The 20,847-nt window shown below is 39.5% G+C and overlaps 1 protein-coding gene across 1 annotated transcript in view; it reads left to right on the forward strand.

Annotated features, from left to right (window-relative positions):
- fars2 (phenylalanyl-tRNA synthetase 2, mitochondrial) overlaps positions 1–20,618 on the forward strand; it is a 198,708-nt gene extending 178,090 nt beyond the window's left edge. Inside the window, exon 7 of the mRNA XM_072678708.1 lies at positions 19,734–20,618. Coding sequence (XP_072534809.1) covers positions 19,734–19,872 — 139 coding nt within the window. The 3' untranslated portion in view covers positions 19,873–20,618. The remainder of the gene's footprint in view (positions 1–19,733) is intronic.
- The last annotated feature ends 229 nt before the right edge of the window (positions 20,619–20,847 follow it).

A 20,847-nucleotide genomic window follows, 5' to 3' on the forward strand; every position in this document is an offset into this window, starting at 1 on the left:
ACATTGCCCAGAGGAGCTGAATGTGTGAACACGAATGTCCGGATCAGTTGTACCAGACATTACCAGATCTTTACTGGGCAGCACCCTAGTACAGAGTCCGGGTAATGTCTGAGTGATCCATTGTGTGAATAGGGCAAGTGTCACTAGAGTGCCGCCCCTTACCCAAACCCCATGACACATTTCCTGCAGTGAGAACCTGTCTGACACTGAAAACCTCCGGTTGTACGCTACATGTGCAAAAGGGCAGCTGTGGATAATATTCAGACCTGAATCTCTGCACATTATCCAAGGTTTCATAGGTGAAAACAGTGTAGTGTTACAGATTACAGCTACTTGTTGTTCTGTGACCATTTGGCTGCTGCTGTCATCATGTGACCCATTTCACTTCTGTCACATTGTGTTTAGGGTAATTGTGATATATCAACCTTTTAAAAGGGCCTGTGAGAAGGTCAGTCACACTCTTATAGAGCTGTCACTCTACCACTGCAGTCCATGCATTGTACACTCAACACTTTTTATTCGTACTGCATGATTCACACAAAAGACTGATCAGTCGCTCGCTGGCTGAACAGATGGTGAGTGGGCGACTGTCATACGCGCCATGGAGCTGCTTCATATTGACAAATAATTGATAGCCTTTCGCTGTGTCGCCGGGTGCAGCATCTCCATGGTACTGTCAGCACGCTCACTGAGATTTCTGCGAACTCCTCAGGCTCAGCCATCAGGGAGGGCTAACAAATGTTAAACAGGGTGTCATAGCCATGCGGCTTACGTTCTCAAGATATAGCAGAGAGAATAGTGTGTGCAGCTTCCTCACATTTACACTACCCACTTCATGTCAGTGCGATCTTAAAGCCTATAATCAGCATTGAAGTTCCTTCTCCTGCTGGAATTTAAAATTGAACCATAGTTATGTTCATTACTGGTCATATTTGTGCAGGTGTCTCTGCACAGTAGAACAGTGCACCACTATGCAAGGACCTTTGCAGTAAATCAGGGGTTTTGATTTTAGCTTGACCTTTACCCTTCCTGTTTACTGCCATTTTCTAATTACATTAATAACTGAGGAATCAGCTTTGCTATCTTCTCTTAATCTTCTGCTTTGTGGGTAACTTCATGGGTAGCTGCTTAGAGGAGCCCATGGCTGCTATTTGTTGGACCAAGTTTTGAGGAATCAGCTTTGCGATCTTCTTATAATCTTTATTTATAATCTTTAATCTTATAATCAGTTACCTGCTGAGTATTTAAAAGCTTTACAATTTGCATCGCCTGGCCTTCATTGTGAATATGCTGTAGCCCAGCCCGGAACTTGCTGCGAGGGGGGCCCAGAGTGGTCCAGCTGACTAAGTGATGCTATCACTGTGATCAGAGGATCGCTGGTTTAAATCCCAGTCATGCTGCTAGCCATCGGCAGCTGAGGCCCCAAGAGAGAACAATTGGCCTTGCTCTCTCTAGGGTGGGTAGATAGCGCGTTCTCCTGCAGGCTACTGCATTGGAGCCAGGGATGCAGCGCTTTCCTCCAGGGGCGTTGGTTCGAAAAATGAGAGGCTTGACTGCGCACGCATTGGAGGGGCCATGTGTTGGTGCCGTAGATGAGCCACTTTTTTGTAATACGCATGTTGTGGCAGTGAGGAGGAGGGAGAGAGCCTTGGGCCCGCCCACGGCGCCACCCTACACTGCCCTGATGCCGTTCACCTGTGGCCGTTGAGCCTAAAAAGCCCAGGTGGCGGCATGAAACAATCCTGCTCAGCCTTACATGAGAGAGAGAGGGGACACAGAGCTGCCAGCAGACTGTAGAGAAAGGCAACTTGGAAAAATGCATGCCGAAGAGCTCTGCGATGCAGCATTCTGGAAAATGTAGTTCCTAGTGAACTACAGCTACCGGAGTTAGTTAATGTTAGCATGTTGTGACCGATCTGTCCATTTGCACTGCTGCATGTTTGATAAGGGAGATGCTAGCAAGCATATTAGCTAGCTAAAGCTAGCTGTCCAATTAACTGAAGGATAGGCAACTATTAGCTAGTATAAGTATAAAAAGGTTGTTTGCTAAACACTTTCTAATCTGATCGATACTTTTTACCCTTTCACCTAAAAACCCTTCAGTCGGTATCCAGGCAACACCTACTTGCGTCCGTCTCCACCATCCAGAGATGTGGTCACCATAGCGCTTGTTCGCAATGCAGCTTTTTGTTAAAAGAAACCTGTTTTGGTGGGGGGTGTGTTTCATGCATGATACCAGGTTAAGTTTTTGGACTAAAAACCACACACCAGGCCGTAACTGAACTTCAGGATGAAAAAGACATATTAAAAAATGTAAATTAGAAGCCCTTTAAAACAACAAATCTCAAAAACTCTCTTCTTGCTTTTTTTTTCAGTAATTGCTTTTGGTCTGACAGTTATTTTCACTGTTTGTTTTCAGTGAGAGAGCACTTCTTCTCTATCCAGTTACATAACACTTTCACTATTTACTTCCTCTCCTAATTCCCCTGCTGTTCCAACCCCTTAAAGTTAGGTGTACAGACAATTTATATCCAAATGATCTAGTTTAAGTGTTTTTTTTTACAGCTACACTTTCAACTTTTTTCTTAACTCCTCTTCTAATCCAGACCTCAGGAGATTACAGCAGGTCTAATTTATTATTCTAATTATCCCATTTATAGTGTGTGTCGAATAGTATGAAATATCAGTCAATCATCTATAGTACACTTAATCTCCGTCAAATTATATTACACCTGATTGGATGGTGTTGGAGGAGCAAAGAACATGAATATGCAAAATGACTTTTAATAACCGCCTAAACTCAAGACTTTAGCTCCATTAAAGATCGTTTATTATTTAATTATTAACTTTATTTACCTGCCATAACAAAAGACTGCTGGACCCTATGACTTTTTCTTTGCCCATGTGAAGGCGTGCTGAAAGTGTAAGCTCCCGAGATGGTGTAGTTTTGAGACTCTGTGAGAGTTGTAAAGGGTTGGCTGTTTATTCTTTCCTTAGTGACAGAAACTTTGCAGTCCATGCCATTCCCTAGACTTTACATGTGTATTACATTGGGGTAACATTCAAGATGGAGAGTCACAAGCTCTATTAAGGATAGGCATGTATCATCTTTATTTATCCGACAACCGTGTGCATAATTTAGGGCTGAAACAGTAATTTGCCAGTTGTTTGTTTATTTAAATGTATTTAAACCGTGTACAACTCAGTGACTTGCAGCAATCAGCCAATGTAGTTGGAGCAAGTAGTAAGATTAAGTCCAAAATGTGTGTCTATTGTAATACATGCATTTTTTTCAAGCCTGGCTTTCAATTTTAAGCTGATATGTGTTTTAGGAATTTATTCATACGCAGGCTAATCATACATCATCGTTTTCCGTCATATTGAAATGGCTTTTTATTATCATCACCCACAGGAGGATATGAAACCCAAGAACAGTATTTTGTGCCTCAGGTCGTCTCTCCAGTGGGAATAGATTGATACCAGTTTTAGAGCGGCTAACAGATGCATGGAAGAACACTTATTATAGTTCCTCCTCCAGTCGCTCTGTTGATAGAGGTGCTTCCCCGCTTTCGTGACAGAGAACTTAATAATTCATCAGCTCTGTCTCCGCCTGGAGACTTCTCTCCTAGCAGGAATTTTAATTTGCACTCCCCCAAGTTTGTGTGTCTGCATGTGTATGTATGTGTATGAGTATGTGCATGTGTGTGTGTGTGTGTGTGTGTGTGTGTGCTCTTCTCCCTGTTCATCTGAGGCACTTTCCTTTAATTAGGCTCATTATTTTGTCATGGGCTATGTCTCTCTTTTATTTGTTCCCCTTTGTTGCTGATGTACAGTAGGTGCTGTCTGAGGGAAATCTTTCTACATCAACAGCATGAATGAATGTCGAACAAAACTGCGACTCAGGTTGGGCTTTTTGGCTTCTTCGTCATAGACCAACCCCCGTTCAAAGCAAAGGAACTCGTGGTTTTAAAGATACAGTGGAGCACTTCCGCAAACGATGATGATAGGTACTGTTGTAGCTGTAAGATAAGAGGAATATGGTAATGGTATCAGATGTTGATGAGTGGTTGACTCATGAAGGACTGTTCATAAAGAGATGGTTGAGAAGAATTCGGACGTACAGCTTTACAACCAGCTCTGACGCTGGACCAGCCCCTCCGTACTTTTAAGCCACTCCGTATCCTTTAAGATACACGGAACACAAGCAAGACTGTGTTTTGTCCTGGCACCGAAGTGGTGAAACAAACTTCTCCTGGGTGTCTGAACGGCAGAGTTAAAGCAGACTGAAGACCCACCTCTTCCAAGAGTTAAAGTGTAGTATAGTGTAGTCTTCATACTGACTTTTGTATTTAGTAGTATCTAAGCTTGGAGGTATCTTTTGGATCCTAGTATGTACAAACTAGTTAAGGGTAATTTTTTAATTTTTTTTTATTTTTTAGTAAAGCACTTTAGTAAGTGGCTCTGAATAAGAGCATCTGCAAAATGCCTTCAATGTAAATGTAAATTGTATAAGGGTGTGTATTGTGAAAGTATATTGTAAACAGGGAAATGTGCTTTTTGTCAGTTTGCCAAACACACTTAATTACATTTTCTTGTATTTCACAAGTAATGAAAACCTGTTGACTCAAAACTTTCAAATGAGGTTACTAGGCAGCTTCTGAAATTCCTTACTTAAAAAAATGCTGGGCCCCGAGTGGTCCAGCGGACTAATGCGCTATTACTTTCATCAGAGGATCGCTGGTTCGAGTCCCGGTTATGCTGCTAGCCGTCAGCAGTCGAGGCCCAGAGAAAGCACCACTGGCTTCGCTCTCTCCAGGGTGGGTTGATGGAACTCTCTCCCCACATCTGACCTGATACATTTTGTCTTTGGTATATTTTCCTCTTGAACGTCACTGGATCCTTCAAATTATGAGTCTTTGAAGGAGTTGGAATATATACTTGATATATTTATATATTATTTATTATTATATATTAGCAACAACCACAATTTAGAATGTACTGTTCTTCTGCCAGTGCATCTTAACTGTCATATTAGACAAAGCTTGCTGGTTTGTTTGGGGTATTTTGGTGAGGTTAGCATTCTTATGATGTCAGGTCAGTGCACAGCACTCCTGGTTGGATAGTTGTTGACCACTGGGTGTGACAGTGATGTTTTTAGACAATTCTGTGCATTTTTGTCTTTGAGGGAAACCTACTTAAACCTGGAGATCCTACTATGGGCATAATGCCATGATCTACAGAATGACAGCATGACCTGTGTGTAATAGACTGTGGCATATCGGGCCCCTGCAACTTATCCAAAATGCAGCGGCACGGGTCGTCTTCAACATTTCTAGGTTCAGCCATGTCTCTCCACTGCTGCATTCTCTTCACTGGCTTACTGTAGCTGCTTCCTGCATCAGATTCAAAACCCTGACGCTGGCCTACAAAGCCAAGAAAGGACCCTCCATACTTGATGGCAATGTTCAAAAGCCGATCCGCACCAAGGGCCCTTCCAGCTTCAAGTACAACTCGGCTTGACCCGCCATCCCTCAAAATCCACGGAAGACAAGCGTCCAGGCTTTTTTTTGTCCTGCACTGAAGTGGTGGAACGAACTTCCCCTGGGTGTCCGAACAGCAGAGTCACTCGCTGTCTTCAAACGCAGATTGAAAAAACGCTTAACTGGATAAGAGCGTCTGCTAAATGCCTTAAATGTAAATGTAATGTAAATGGTAATCAGCAGTCCAAACAGTTGAGAAAGAAAGAGGTTAAGTCAAAATACACTGGAGTTGGTAGTCTTTAAAGTTGTATGCAGCTTTGGCTTGGAGGTGACATTTTACCTTTAAAGCAAACATGCTTGTTTGGCTTCCTCATCTCTGCAGAGTAAAGAATATTGTTGTCATTGACTCTAAACAACTGCCATTTTAGTTCTTTGGTCAGATTACATAACATCGAACCTCCTTCATAGAGCCTTTATTCACATGGTCAATTCACCATCTTAAAAAAAAGAAGCAAGCTGCACTTCCTGACCTCCTTGTCCGTCAGGTATAATTAGAAAATAAATTAGTTGTCGAATTAATACGGCGAGAAGAAGAACGTCTGCAGTGAGATGGGATGCTGCTCTGTCTGGAGCCCTTAATGGAATGCAAATTGATTTCTTCGGCTGTTCCCTTCCACACCAGAGGAGAGAAAGCCTGCAGTTCCTTGATGAGAAAAATGTCCCTTTCGTCCACGGCCTGCCTTTAATCAGAACTAGTGAACTAGCGAAATCCCCTTACCAAACAATCCTTGCTATGCCTTTCTTTAGGTGTTTTAATGAAAATGAGGTGCTGGTTGGGTGGACTGATTTTGTGTGTGTGTGCCCATGTATGTGGGCACCTCTGCAAATTTACACAAGATTTTAATTAGGGATTATGTAATCTTAATTATTAAGACACCAGCAAACGTTATTACACCTGCAGAGGAAAGATCCAATATAGCATAGAGAGCCAAGACACTATTCTTTTAGGTACTGCTGGTATTCTGGGATACTTATAGTGAGCAAAGCATCTATCTATCTATCTCTCCATCCATCCATCCATCCATCCATCCAGATTTTTACATTGACTTTCATCCATCCATCCATCCATCTATATACATTAAGTACTGAATCTGCATTTTCCACAGAGCTGCAAATGTGAAATAATGGGACAAGCTGCCTATCATTTAATCTATCTGTCTATCTATCTATCTATCTATCTATCTATCTATCTATCTATCCATCCATCCATCCATCCACCGTTTTATATTGACGTTCATTAAATAAAATTTTTCTCTCCTGTAAATTTGCCATTTTAGACTATTTATACATTATTTATACACTATATATATATATATAGTATAATACACAGTATTACAGTACTGTCTCATACTAGGGGTCAGTTTTCCAGTGGGCAGTCACTCTTTGCTACACCAAGATTCCCTGGCCAAGACCCCTAACACTACATTCGCCTACCTGTGTAACATGATTCAAATATACGTTACTCTGGATAAGACTTTCAGTTCTGATTAAATGCTGTGAATGTAAACGTGAAAGTCAAACTCCAGAGTGGTGTTTAAATCATTCTCTTTAGGTCAACATTGCCACTAATGAGTAATAAAAAGGGTAGTTTTCGAGTAAGCTTCAACCATATAGATTACACAGGCCCTAACGTTATCACATTTTACAGTTGGTTCCTCAATGGCATCGCTCTAAACCCTTTTGGCAGTTTTATTTTTCAGAATGGAGGTGAATCCGTTTTTCACAGTAGATTCTTTTGGAGAGCACATTTGCAGTGCCCCAGGTCTAGACCCCATGTAGCACGCCAAAGGCAACACTTTCAACAGAAATCTCCCTGACATGAGAAAGAGACTCAGAGGAGAACCTGCTTTCACATCAGAAATCCAAACTAATAAAACAGCTTCAAATAATAGTATAATATAATAAAATGTTAATAAAACTAGGTGAGGTAAGTTAGGAGACATGGCAGATGTAGGGTGTGTCAGTAAGTTACAGAAAACCCATTAAGGCACAATGAAAAGAGTAAAGATTTTCTCTTTTTTTATTCATTGATGATATTGTTCTTTGACATTCTGGCCCTGAATCATGGTAAGTGGTGTAGAAACTCTGCACTTAAGTTGGAATGTTTCATAAACCCTTGCCTTGAATGTTTGAAAGTCACTTATCCAGAACCCTTTCCTCCGTTTGGTTTGCTTGATCTGTTGTTAAATGTGTAAAGTCTATCTGTCTATCTCTCTATCTGTCTATCTGTCTATCTATCTATCTATCTATCTATCTATCTATCTATCTGTCTGTCTGTCTGTCTGTCTATCTATCTATCTATCTCTCTATCTATCTATCTATCTGTCTATCTATATTGATTGAAAGTGGTTCCTATGGATCCTAAAGACGTCTACTTTTCCATCTGTCTATCTATCTGTGTGTCTGTCCGTTCATCTGTCTGTCCAACCATTCCTTTTATATACATTGATTGAAAGTATTGAATCTACATTTGCCACAGAGCTACAAATGTGAAATATTGGAACAACTGTCTGTCTATATGCATTGATTGAAAGTGATTTCTAAAGACTTCTACTTTTTCCTCTATATGTCTATCTATCTATCTATGTGTCTGTCTGTCCATCCATTCATTCATCCATCTATCTTTCCATCCATCTACCTACATTCACTTGAAAGTACTAATTCTGCATTTTCCTCAGAGCTGCAAATGTAAAATAATGGAACAAGTTGTAATACGTTTTGAGGCATGTACACCATGGGGGACTTGCAAGAGTAATTACATAGTGATGTCTGAATGGTATCTGTGCTCCTCATAGGCCCTGTACATACTTCCTCTAACTGATGACATACAGGTTGTTGTTTTTTTTTGGTTTTTTTTTACATGCTCATTTTGGACCAAGTCTGCTTTCCCGGAAGCTCTTAATGGAAAGCTAAGAATGGCCCTTAAGCTTATTATTACATAAAAAGAGCACAATGCTTCTCACATCATAGAATATCTCTTTGCTTGAGTGCTTGGGCTGTTAGTACCACTCCCCCGTTGGAAATCATTAGGAGCCCATTGAGTGAGTTTTCCCCTGTCTGCTCCTCTTCCTCCTCTCCAAGCTGCACCCGTTGGGGGGTGTCAGCTTTCATAATCGCTTTCCTCTCTGAAAAACAAGCACACTTCTGTGTTTTTCCGACGGCCGGCTTCATGGGCTTTTATGAAAGTAACTTTATGACTGTATTACGAGTGACCTCTCTTTGAACCCTTTAGATGAAAGAGTAGAAGCCGTGGTCGCAGCCCATCCTGAAGGACCTGCCCCATTAAAGACCACATTGAGACATAGTTGAAACATGGACACAGATTTCTGATATGGACGAATGAATGAATTATTAATGATCAAACAATGGTTAGTTCCGACCACACAATCTGATTGGTTGAAAAGATTCTACATGTGTTATATCTGATAATGTTACTGCAAATAACATCATAGCCACAGTGATCTGACCGGCGCAAGCTGATGCCAACCCAATTACAGCCACGGTGTTGTTCATGATAACACACTCCCTGTTGTGCAGTGCTGCTCAATGTGATATACATTACATTTTACATTACATTTATGGCATCTAGCAGACGCTCCTACCCAGAGCGAATTACAGTGCTTAGCTGTCCACCCTGCTGTCCATTCAAAACGGAAATATGATAGTGGTCATTAAAACCCAGCAACTGTTCCTACTGTTCATTAAATAAATCAGTATTACCAGAATCACAGCTTCATAATATTCGCAAATGTGAAGATATGGATTTAGATGTCCTAACTTTAGGGCTTTCATTTCACTTTTATATTGTTACTAAGTAGTTGCTAGGTAGTTGTTATGTTGTTGCTAGGTGGTTGCTAGGTAGTAGTTATGGTGTTGTGAGGTGGTTGCTATGGTGTTGATGTGTGCTTGCTTAATGGGTGCTATAGTGTCTGTAGTGTAAACACGATTGCTATGGTCTTGTCTAGTGATTGCTCAGATGCAGCTAGAACATTCATGCTAGGCAGTTGCTATGTTATCCTGGGTGGTTGCTATGGTGTTGTAAAGTAGTTGCTAGGTAGTTGCTATGGGGTTGCTAGGTGGTTGCTAGGTAGTTGATGTGGTGTTGTGAGGTAGTTGCTATGGTGTCGTGAGGTGGTTGCTATAGTATCCCAGGCAGTCGCTATTTTGTTGATAAGTGCTTGCTAGATGGGTGCTATAGTGTTGCAGCACGATTGCTATGGTCTTGTCTAGGGGTTGCTTAGATGTGGCTAGAACATTGTTAGGCAATTGCTATGGTTTTCCGGGTGGTTGCTATGGTGTTATGAAGTGGTTGATAGGTAGTTGCTTTGGTGTTGCGAGGTGGTTGCTATGGTGTCGCAAAGTTGATGCCATAGAATCCCATGTGGTTGCTACAGTGTTGCCAAGTGTTTGCTTGATGGGTGCTATAGTGTTGCAGCACAATTTCTATGGTCTTGTCTAGTGGTTGCTTAGATGTGGCTAGAACATTGCTAAGCAATTGCTATGATGTCCTGGGTGGTTGCTATGGTGTTTTCAACTGTTACATATCCCATTGGGCTTGTTGGGTGTCAGTAGTGTATTTGTATGATCATGTCTTTAAAAAAGGGTGAACTTACTTTTGCTTCCCATTCATCCCTTAGGTATATATTGAGTAAGCTGAGAAGATTATGATTCAGTGTGTGTATTATTTATGTTTGGTTTTGTCCACAAATCAACACAATTGCGGTGAACATCATAACAAAACATGTTTTAGGCCAGAACATACAAATTACTCTGGGGACCTCAGACAGCTTTTAATTGATACATTTTTATATGAATGCAAACAAAATAGATGATATTGCCACCATTAAATCCTCAAAGTGCTTTTTTATTTTACATAATTTAAAAACATCTGCAATCTGTGAACACTTAATGATGGCCAAACCAATAAAAGTGGTCAGAAATTGAATACAATTAACCACATTAGCATGAATTAAAATAAGACTATATTCCCTTTCTCCCATACCATTTCAAAGATATGGGCATGTTCCCAAATGTCTTGGTATATCTGGAAACCTGGACATTGCTAGACTTGCTTTTCAGTCCTGGAAACACCTGGAAAATGAGAAATTTGCTTACAGTGTTTAATGTTATAACCAAATACATAATTCACTACTCATTATACAAACATACAAAGATATGTATATATAATGGAACAGATTTGCATAATGGTAATAGGTGTTGAATCACATCTACATATAGGTAAAACCCACTGACATTGGGGGCTGTAAGTGTACTCTCTGTATGGATGTTTTTGTGTATGGAAGTCTTGAAAATATGTCCTGGAAAAGTCTTAAAAGAGTGGAGACACTGATGAGGTTTTTGATGACAGCTGTTGATGGACAGATGGCATAGAAATGCAACCATCTGAAAATTCACTCAGTCCAGTAAATCACTGGTGGATGGGTAAAGTGTAGCAGGTAGGCAACTCATATCATGTGCTATTCAGTTAACTGTCAATGCTTGGAATGGGAGAATAGACACAGTGGGACTATTAGACAGACACTGACCCTTCCAAAAAGACTACTGAAGTGAATGGATGGTTTTTCTAATATTGTTGCCCACATTTTCCGACGTGTTTTTAACATGACTGATCGAAATAAATGTGTAACATTTTGAAAGGAAAAGACTGTGCCTGGGGGCACCACCACCACCATTCTTGGTTTAAAGTGTTTTCTAATAATGCAAATTGACTCCGGGTCCCAATTCACCACTCATTCTTACACAGGCTTATGAACAAAAGATGGGGAGAGGGAGATGAAAAAGATGAAGGGGAAAAATACATGCAAAGAAGACAAATAGAGGAATGCAAATATATGCAACAAATTTAGTCTGTTTCAGATAAACTGAATGCTCATTTCTCAAACTCTTGGTCTTAGGCCACAAAGTCCCCAAGCAAAACACACATACACAGTGTTTAGTTCTGTAGCAGCCCTCGCAAAAAAATAAACTCAAGAGTTTTTAAAGTTTTGAGACCTTGCATCTGCAGAGCTAGTGTGTACCATTCATAATCCAGCCTGTCCAACAGAGCAGCAACAAGCGAGCAAACTGAGTAAAAAAACTAGATCAGTCAGTGTGGCCAACCATCAGCTTGGAACATGGCTTCCAGTAAAAAAAGTCAGCCACAGGGGCTGTGTTGGGCTTCTGTGAAAATTAGGCCATGGATTCAGAACTCTTCACACAGTGACAGCCCTTTATGTAAGAGGAGATGTATAAAAACAGCCCTCTGCCACATGGCCTCTGCTACTTCATAATGTTGCCTTTTGGGTTAAGCAATACACCAGTCACTTTTTGTTAATAAAAATTAGTAGCAATGTCCAGGCATAAATCTAAACAAATCAAATCTGCCTATTTAAAAGCCAGCTAATTGAATGGAAAACATTGAAAACCAAATTTACTTTCAGTAACTGTTTATTTTGCTTTGTCTAGATAAACATTTTGAACATACTGAATTTGAGCCAATAGAAAACACAGATGGGTTGTGGTCTCCATTAGTTTTTCAGTCAGTTTAAACCAAGACTAGTCTTTTATTATGAGAACAAACGCTTTGTCCAACCACCCGTGGCAAGGCTAGTATAATAGCTATTGGGCATATGCTGTTATAACACACTTGTGTAATTACAGGAGCCGAAATGATTTATATAATAACATAATTACACAAGCTGTACTACTGTTATCCAGTAGTAACAGCAAATAGATCACCAGTAATTGCAATGTTGATGATGCATGTACAATGAGTGAGTAATGTGTAATTACTCCGTTTTTAGAGGCACTTAATTTAAAGTGGGACCAGAAATAACATTGTCATCTTGGAAATCGTAACTTTATAGGAGAAAAAAAATATTCATAATTGAATTTCAATGTGGCAAAATTTTATTTTGGTGCATTTCCTTTTGTCAGTTTATCATAAAAAAATTGTTTCCACAAGGCAACTGGCTTTTTTAAATGGTGCCAATGATAAGTTCCAACCTATTGAATATATTGCAGGATAAGCATAACCTAAGCACTGTTATGGCTGTTATATTGCATATCAGCGAATTAGAAAACATACATTAAGCAGTTAATGGAGAAGCCTGTATTGCCACAGAGCAGTGGACTGGGTCTGTGTATATCTGTATCTCTGTGATAGTGATTTCAAATGTATTGATCTTAAATATTCAGCAGTATACTGTTGCTTCTGCCAGTCAGATGTTTGTTTCATCTTTGTGCTTGGACCTTTTCCCCCTCCCTGCTTTTCCTCACTTTCGGTTTCACACTCTTTTGCACTCGCAGCAAAAAGCTGGTATGAATAACTGCACCTGCTGGCTCCCGAACCAAATTCTGCCATGCAATAAAACGGAGCAGGCTTCAATAAAATGGAATTGTTGTGTGTGTTTGGATCACTGTTCTCCTTCCTGTGGCCACTGAATTATTGAGCACCTGTGTGTTTGCTGGAAATGTCAGATGTTCTTTTCACTGAGGCGGACAAAGGCAAAGAAGTAGAGGAAGCTATGCATAAACCACCAATATCAATAGAAACAAGGGCTTGCTTATTGATTTATATAGATTATTAGAATACAACTTTTTTAATATTTATATTATATATAAGGTTACAAAAAAGCTTATGTTTTTTTGACAATGTTGTGTTTTTCCATGCTGAGAACATAAAAAGGCATGGACATCCTTGGTCAACATTTCTGTTACTGAGAAAAGTTACAATTGCAATTAAAATGATGAAACCCCCCAAAATTAGGTTTATGAGCAAAATTTACAATTACTTTCAGCTGTTTGCAATAGACCAATTAAATAACTCAGCACAACTAATATAACAAGTGATTTCTCCACATTCAACACAAAACACCACTTTTAATGATGACCCCTCTGTTAAGACTATCTTAGCCCATTCCTCATGGTCAGTGGCCTCTAGTTTACTAATATTCTTAGATTTGTATGCTATAACTGCCTTCTCCAAATCCCACCAAAGGTTTTTTTTTATGGGGTTCAAGTTCAGGTGACTATCACGACCACTCCAGAATCTTCCAGTACTTCTTCTGAAACCAGTTGAATCAATCTTGCCCTGCACTCACTGCACGTTTCCAGTGCCAGAGGAAGGAAATCTGCCCCAGATTTTACTGGTTTAGTTTTTCACAGCAACAGATATTTTCACCAGGGGTGCCCTACCTTTTACATGCCACTGCACACTTCAATTAAAACAGTAAATGCTTGCTGCAAGAGTGCCTCACTGATGCCTATGAGTTACTCAAATTAGATTTTTTGTTATTTAACATTCAGAAAGCTGAGAAGTGTAGTGTAAGCAGTTCGTAGAGGACATGACTATGTGTTTTATTCTACCTTGTAGTTTTTATATTTGTTCATGGTTTAAAAAAGAGAAAGCTGAAAAAAAGACCAAACAAGCGAGTGTGTGAGAGTTCAGTGCTGTAGAAAATCACTTTATCCAATTAGCTGCTTTGGCTGCGGGTACCATGTGAAACATACGTGTCCCAGTGGCAATCAGTGGCGGCCTAAATTTGTCAGGCTTTCGTGTTTGTGGGGCTTACACAGTAGATATCTGGCTGGGAGTCTAAGCAATCACGCCAGTGAAAGCTTCCACAAGTATGCAGTGTTGCATTCCACAGCCACCACGTCTCCCTGCTATTTTTGTAGGTGCCTCTTTTCACACATTTGGGATTTTGTTGCAATTTTTGGGGGCTATTTTTGGATTGTGCAATAATTGTTTTCAGAAAAGCCTCTTTTTTCCCTCTCTTGCTGTTTCCCAAAACCAGTGGTTGGGTTAATTATCTCTCCTTTCACAACATGCTAGGTACAATCTTTCCTGATATGTCAGCCATTCGCAGATGATTCCCTGGTGATCACACTCATCTGGTAACTATATTTAGGCATTTCCCTGTGAAAAGACTGTGTTTCCCCCTTGGAAGAGAATAATTTCAGCAGTAGTGGATGGGTGTACTAGATGCAGGAGACTCAGTCTTGGACCCAGCATTCTTTTAAACACTTGTGGTTCTTGAAATGACAGTCATTTTTACCACAGTTTTTTTGTAAACATGACTTTTGAACGTACATTTACCTTTATGGTATTTTCAGATCCAGAGTGAGTTACAGAAGTGCTTCACTGTATTTTTGAAAATAACTTAGCTAGTGTTAATAGACTTGAGTCCAGAGATACATCAAGCTTAGATACTACCCAATACAAAAGTCAGTACGGATACAATAGGTCTAGAAACAATAGATGCATAATGTCCAACACCTAAACACAGACATACACTACACTGTGCCTTAATGTGGAATAATCAAAGTAAGACATGAGTGCCATCGCAAGTCTTTAATAAGTGCAAGATTGGTGCTGATATACATGCTTTTGAAAGAGATGGTCTTCAGTTGGCATTTGAAGTCAGCAAGCGACTTCTCAGGCACCCAGGGGAAGTGCATCCCACCACTAAATGCCTGTCTTCCATACATCTTGAGAGATGGTGGGTCAAAACTCGATCCATACATGAAGCTGGAAAGTCTCTTGGTAAGGATCAGATTTTGAGCATTGTCATCAGGTATGGGGAAGCTGGTCAGTTTTTAGCTTTGTAGGCTGGTGTTTGAATCTGCTGTGGGCAGCTGTGGGCAGCCAGTTTCTATCTATCGTATGACAGCACCCACTTGCTGCTAATTCCCATAACCCTTTGTTGCTAGCTGTAAGCTGCATTGTAAGTAAGCTAATTAGCAAGTAAGCAATGACATACCGCCATCCAAAACTGAACCTGAGTCTGTCAGGTCAGTAAGCAATACAATAAGCACTGTATGCTAATACGCAAGACAACCACAGCTAGAACCATAATGCAGTTTATGGAAAACAAGCAAATATCGTCTCCAGTGAGCAGGAATTAGCAGAAAGAACATTATGCTCAGAACAAAGTTTGATTTATTACTCCACAAATAAGTCGTGGCTTCGGAGTGTTAAACTCTATTTAATACGTGCACATATACAAGCCCATCATAAATCCCAATCAAAAATGTACATTCCATCCCAAATCATTTCAACAGCTCTCGCCGTGCTTTAATTAAAAGTCATAATTGACTGCAGACATGGGTCTATGGGATTTAGATCTGGCTTTTATCAGCCCGTCTGCCTTCCATGCATAATCAGATGCGCTTGGACTTCAATGGGCACCAGCCTGATCTTCCTGACAGTAAATCTGGTATTGGCAAAGTGAATCTGATTAAGCCTTGCTCTCCACTCCCCGTGTGTTTGTGTTGGAATCCCAGCGGCTGTTGTGCTGTAGTCGCCTGTCAGCCATTTTGTTTCTCTTGGTTGCTCCATAAAGATTCACTCCGAAGTCCAGATCACTTGCTTTTTTTTCCCTGTGTGTCGTGGCTGTTGAAGGAAATCCCTCCAAATGTTAAAAGATTTTTTTAGGAGAGGAGAAAACCTGTCACCACAGAACATTGGAATGTGTAGTGTTCATTGGTTCTTCCTTGGAGCAGTTAATGAAGATATATATTGTAATAAGAGTTTATTCCAGGTCATTTAAAGCAATTCTGTTGGCCCATTCATCCAGCATTATTTACACAGTGTACAGAGCAGCTAGAGGATTCAAGCCATGGAGAAAACTAAAAAGGGGCAAACATGGAGATACATGGTTTTTGGTGGACAGCAGCGATAATTAAATGTTACTTCAATGGAAAAAGAGAATTGAGATTGTTCCAAAGTTAAATCAGAAGTAAAATCAGACTTTATGGACCTGACTGGCTGTTTGAATACCTCATTTCCCCTATTACACAGTCAATAGTCAGCACTACGTCCTAATTTTGGCACAAAAGATTGTCATCAAGGACTTAAGGGTGCAGACTTGCTGTTCCACACTTACTGTACTTTAATTGGTGCAGACCAGTCACTTTTTTTGAAAGGTTGTAGCATTTAATATTGTAATAATTTCTAAATAATGTAATAAATTGCCAAAGAATTTAATAACTATTCATTTAATATTTTATTTTTTAAAATATAATGATATTATAATAATATAATAATAATATATAATATTTTAAAATATAATGACAATCACACAATTTGGAATTTATTCCATCTTTAGGGTGATTATATCTAATACCTTATTACATTTTTGGGTTTTATTACATTTCTTGCCGAGTTAGGTGCAAAATGTTAGTATTTTTTCTGCATTACTTTATTATTGAGAAATGAATATAAAGTGCTATAAAAATAAACCCTGCTTATGACAAAATCTATATATTTCCAATAGGATTATCAATAAAAGATACATTCAATTCAGATTAATTTGAACAAATCACACTGTTAATTGCAGACATCAGCGCATGCTTTTTAATTCTTCTAGAAGCATGGTCTGCCATGTTCTGTTTAAAGATCAGACACTTTACAGGCGCTTACACATTAGTACATGCATATATGTATATATGATATATACGTATATATATCTGCAGATGAGCAATAGCAAAGCAGTTGATTTTGACACCTAAGCTGCAGAATATATGTTAATAAGTTAAGCCAGGCATCAGTGATTCAGATACGGCTGCAGACGTTTTGACAGCAATTGAACTAGGTCTGAAAACGCTTGAAAGATGGCTTTCTGAATAGTATCCTTCACACATTTAGAGATACAGGGTTGGCCGACTGTTTTAGTATAGGTTAGTCACAACAGTTACGAAACTGTCTGGTAAATCAATGCATAAGATTGATAATCAGTTATTAGATCCATTTTTTTATATATATTGCATGAATCAAACAAGCTTAAAAAATATCCAGTGAACAGCAGTTCTGCATATGGAAACGCCTTGTTGATGAGAGAGGTCAGAGACTGGTAGTAGAGTGTTATTGCTACTGCAGCAGTAGCACTCAGATAACTATTCTGTACAATTGTGGTGAACAGAATCACTTCTAAGAATGAACAGCATGTCCAACCTTGAGGCAGATGGGCTACAGTGACAGAAGATGGGTTGAAATGAAATGCTGTTGGGGTGTTTTTTGGCACACCTTGGGCACATTAATGGCACATCAAACATTGATTGATTTCACAGCCTATTTGAGTATTGTTGCTGACCAAGTCTATCCCTTTATGACTGCAGGTCACCATCTTCTAACGGATACTCCCAGCATGATAATGAACCATGTCACTAAGCAAAAGTCCCATATACTGCTTTCTTGAGCATGACAATAAGTTCCATGTCATTCAATGGTCTCTGGATCACACAAGTGACTAGGACACTTTAGGATGTGGTAGAATGGGCGATTTGCAAAGATGTCAAAAGTATTGACATTCATTACTCAGGTAGAAGTGGAGATACTAGGATTTAAAAAGACACTTTAGGATGTGGTAGAATGGGCGATTTGCAAAGATGTCAAAAGTATTGACATTCATTACTCAGGTAGAAGTGGAGATACTAGGATTTAAAAAGACTTCTATAGAAGCTGAAGTGTCAACTTAAGCTTTTTACTCCAGTAAAAGTGTAAAAGTACTGGTTTCAGAATGACTTCAAGTAGAAAAGTAAAAGTAATGTAAGGAAAACAAGAGCCAAAAGCTTAGGCCTCACCACAGGGGCCTATAGTGCACAACCCCCCCCCCCCCCCCCAAAAACACATTTTTCTAAAAGCCATAATAACGAACTAACAAAACGATAATGTTCTATTAAATGTTGATGGTGAAAAATGTTGGGCTGCACTAGGCTCCTGTTTCAGCTGCAGATCTGCCCATTTAAAATGAAGCATTTCAGTAATATCAGATCTATTAAAGGAGCGTCTCTGTGCTCTACTGAGCATTAACGTGTTTCATGAAGGGAAAATATAAGGAGTAGTTGTCTATAAGTTTTGTAAGGCTGCAAAAAGTCAAACTTCAGAGGCATGTGATCAATAAGCTTCATTGGAGTGTAAATGTGAGGCTTAATCTGAACGTTTCACTCCAGTTCTCTTGAGATATTTATTTATTTCAAGCCTAAATGAAAACAAACAGAAATGAAATAGAAGTAACAAGGCTATTTTTAAAATAGGAGTAGAAGTAAAAAAGTCAGCTGAAAAATAATTACTCCAGTAAAGTATAGATAGCAAAATTTCTACTTAAGTAAGGTTACAAAGTTTTCATGCTTTGTTACTTGACACCTCTGGCGATTGCAGCATTTGGACTGTACCAGACTGAACCGGACCACAGCATTCTTCTAATGAACTCCAAGCTCTTGAACTTAGCAGAAGTTCATGTAAACATGACCTTTTAACTGCCTGGATCTCATTTAAAGTCTGTTTTCAGCTTGTGACAGCTTCCATTTGCTGCTAATTCCCATAACCCACATAATTCAGTTAATCAAAAAAGCAAATATCGTCTCCAGTGAAGAAAAATTGGTTGAAATTCTAACGGCTACTTGCAGCATAAATGCACTATGTTACAAATTACATATGAGCCATGATGTCAAATAAATGTTTCCTATGTCTTGTGGACTCTATTTGCCACTATAATTATTTTTCTTATTGTTATTATTATTATTGCCACCATTACCATCATCATTGCTTTCATTATTTTTACCATCTCTACTATGATTATATTAGCTATATAATTTTATGAATAAAGCAGCACACCTGAGCAGTAGAACAGTCTTATGTGGTGGTTTAGTGACTTTTTGTGGATCTCTTGTCTTATTACTGGATTACTGTAAAAATTCTACGTGACAATGTCAGTTGTAAAAAGTGCTATACAGATCATTCTGAATTAAATAGAAAATTGAATCCATGGCAGGACAAATTAGGCCCATTTTGAGAGCAAAAGTAGACCCTACACAGTATTAGTCTAGTGTTGTTAATAAAGTACTCAGTAAGTGAATCTTTGACCATAAGGTGCAAGATGTAATAACAGAACAATACAATGTTGATATATTGCATGGCATGGGATCTAGAGTTTTGGCATTTCTGGGCTTAAAACATTCAAAAATTGCATTTTTAATTTAAATGAGTAAATATGGAAGTGCTCATTGTTTTGGGAGGGTCAGACTCCCATGTAGAAGCTGTACTTTCTGTGCATTATTTACATGCTTCAAAGTAAGTGAAGGAATATAAATGTGAATTCTGTGACATATACACACAACCAATTAATCAAAAATCACAGTGAAAAAATTCACCTTGTTTCTTTCTCCTGTTTTTTTTTTTTTTACCCTTAGGACAAAGAAGATGAGCCACTGTTACCAGATTGTCTACCAGCACATGGAGCGAACCCTGACCCAAGAGGAAGTGCAGGTGATTCACCAGGCCATCGAGCAGGCAGCAGAGCGTGAGCTAGGGGTGCAGGGCAGATACTGAGACCTACAGCCCACCTCTCCTCGGCCTATAAACAGCTCAACAGATGCCGCTTGTCTGAGGCGGTACTGTCTAAATAATGTCTAGCTATAGAACTTCTTCATTCTTCTTGATAATGGCACAGGTGTTCCACGTGTGCAAGTCAACATGACAGTGATTTGAAAGATGGACTCTATTTTTGTAAAGCAAGCGTTCTCTCTGAACCTATGAACTCCATTTGGGGTGCAGTGTTCTGATCAAGAAGCAAAAACCCAGCGTTCACTCACACACTGTTCCAGCCTTTGACCTTGAACCGCTCCCCCCAGGTCATCCACCCCGATTCGCTCACATGCTGTACAAGTGCAGCTTTCTTAAATTCATGTTATCCAGCCGCCTCCAGCAACCTTTCATCCGACAGCACTGAGAGGCTGAACTTAAATACCTCCATCACATCAGCGTGTCGCCCGGAGGGAATGGCCTTTGATTTAATACAGACCTCGTCCGGCCGTTTACTTCCATGGATGCAGGCCAACAATGAAGACTAATGGAAAAAGGGGCAGTGAGGGTGCTAGCTCTGCACTCATTTCTAGCTTTGCATTTTCTTAACGACTATTTGAGGTGGCGGATAATGACACTGCCTCCGGGAAACCAGTCAGATAATTGAAAGCTTCATGAATAGTTGGGGATTACAGAGCAGTAAACAGAAAGCTAAACAGGTTCTGTAATGTGTGGTTTGTTACAGTAAGAATAAAGTAAACATTTGGATCAGTCGTGGCTTGATTTTGTGTGATCAGTCAAAATGCTGCTTTTGGGCTTTTCTTTAAACTTTTGAAAATAAAGACGCTACAAAGGGTTCTTTGAGTTATTTATCAGAGATGTGTGAGTGTGAATAATCTTGTATATAAAATGTATTTACCAATTTAAAGGTTCTTCATGTTCACGCATCTCTTCCTCGTCATTCCTTATGTAACAGAAAATGCTCCATCTATAGCTTTTCAT

This window comes from Salminus brasiliensis, chromosome 5, assembly GCF_030463535.1.
Source record: "Salminus brasiliensis chromosome 5, fSalBra1.hap2, whole genome shotgun sequence".
In the NCBI taxonomy this organism is placed as follows: Eukaryota; Metazoa; Chordata; class Actinopteri; order Characiformes; family Bryconidae; genus Salminus; species Salminus brasiliensis.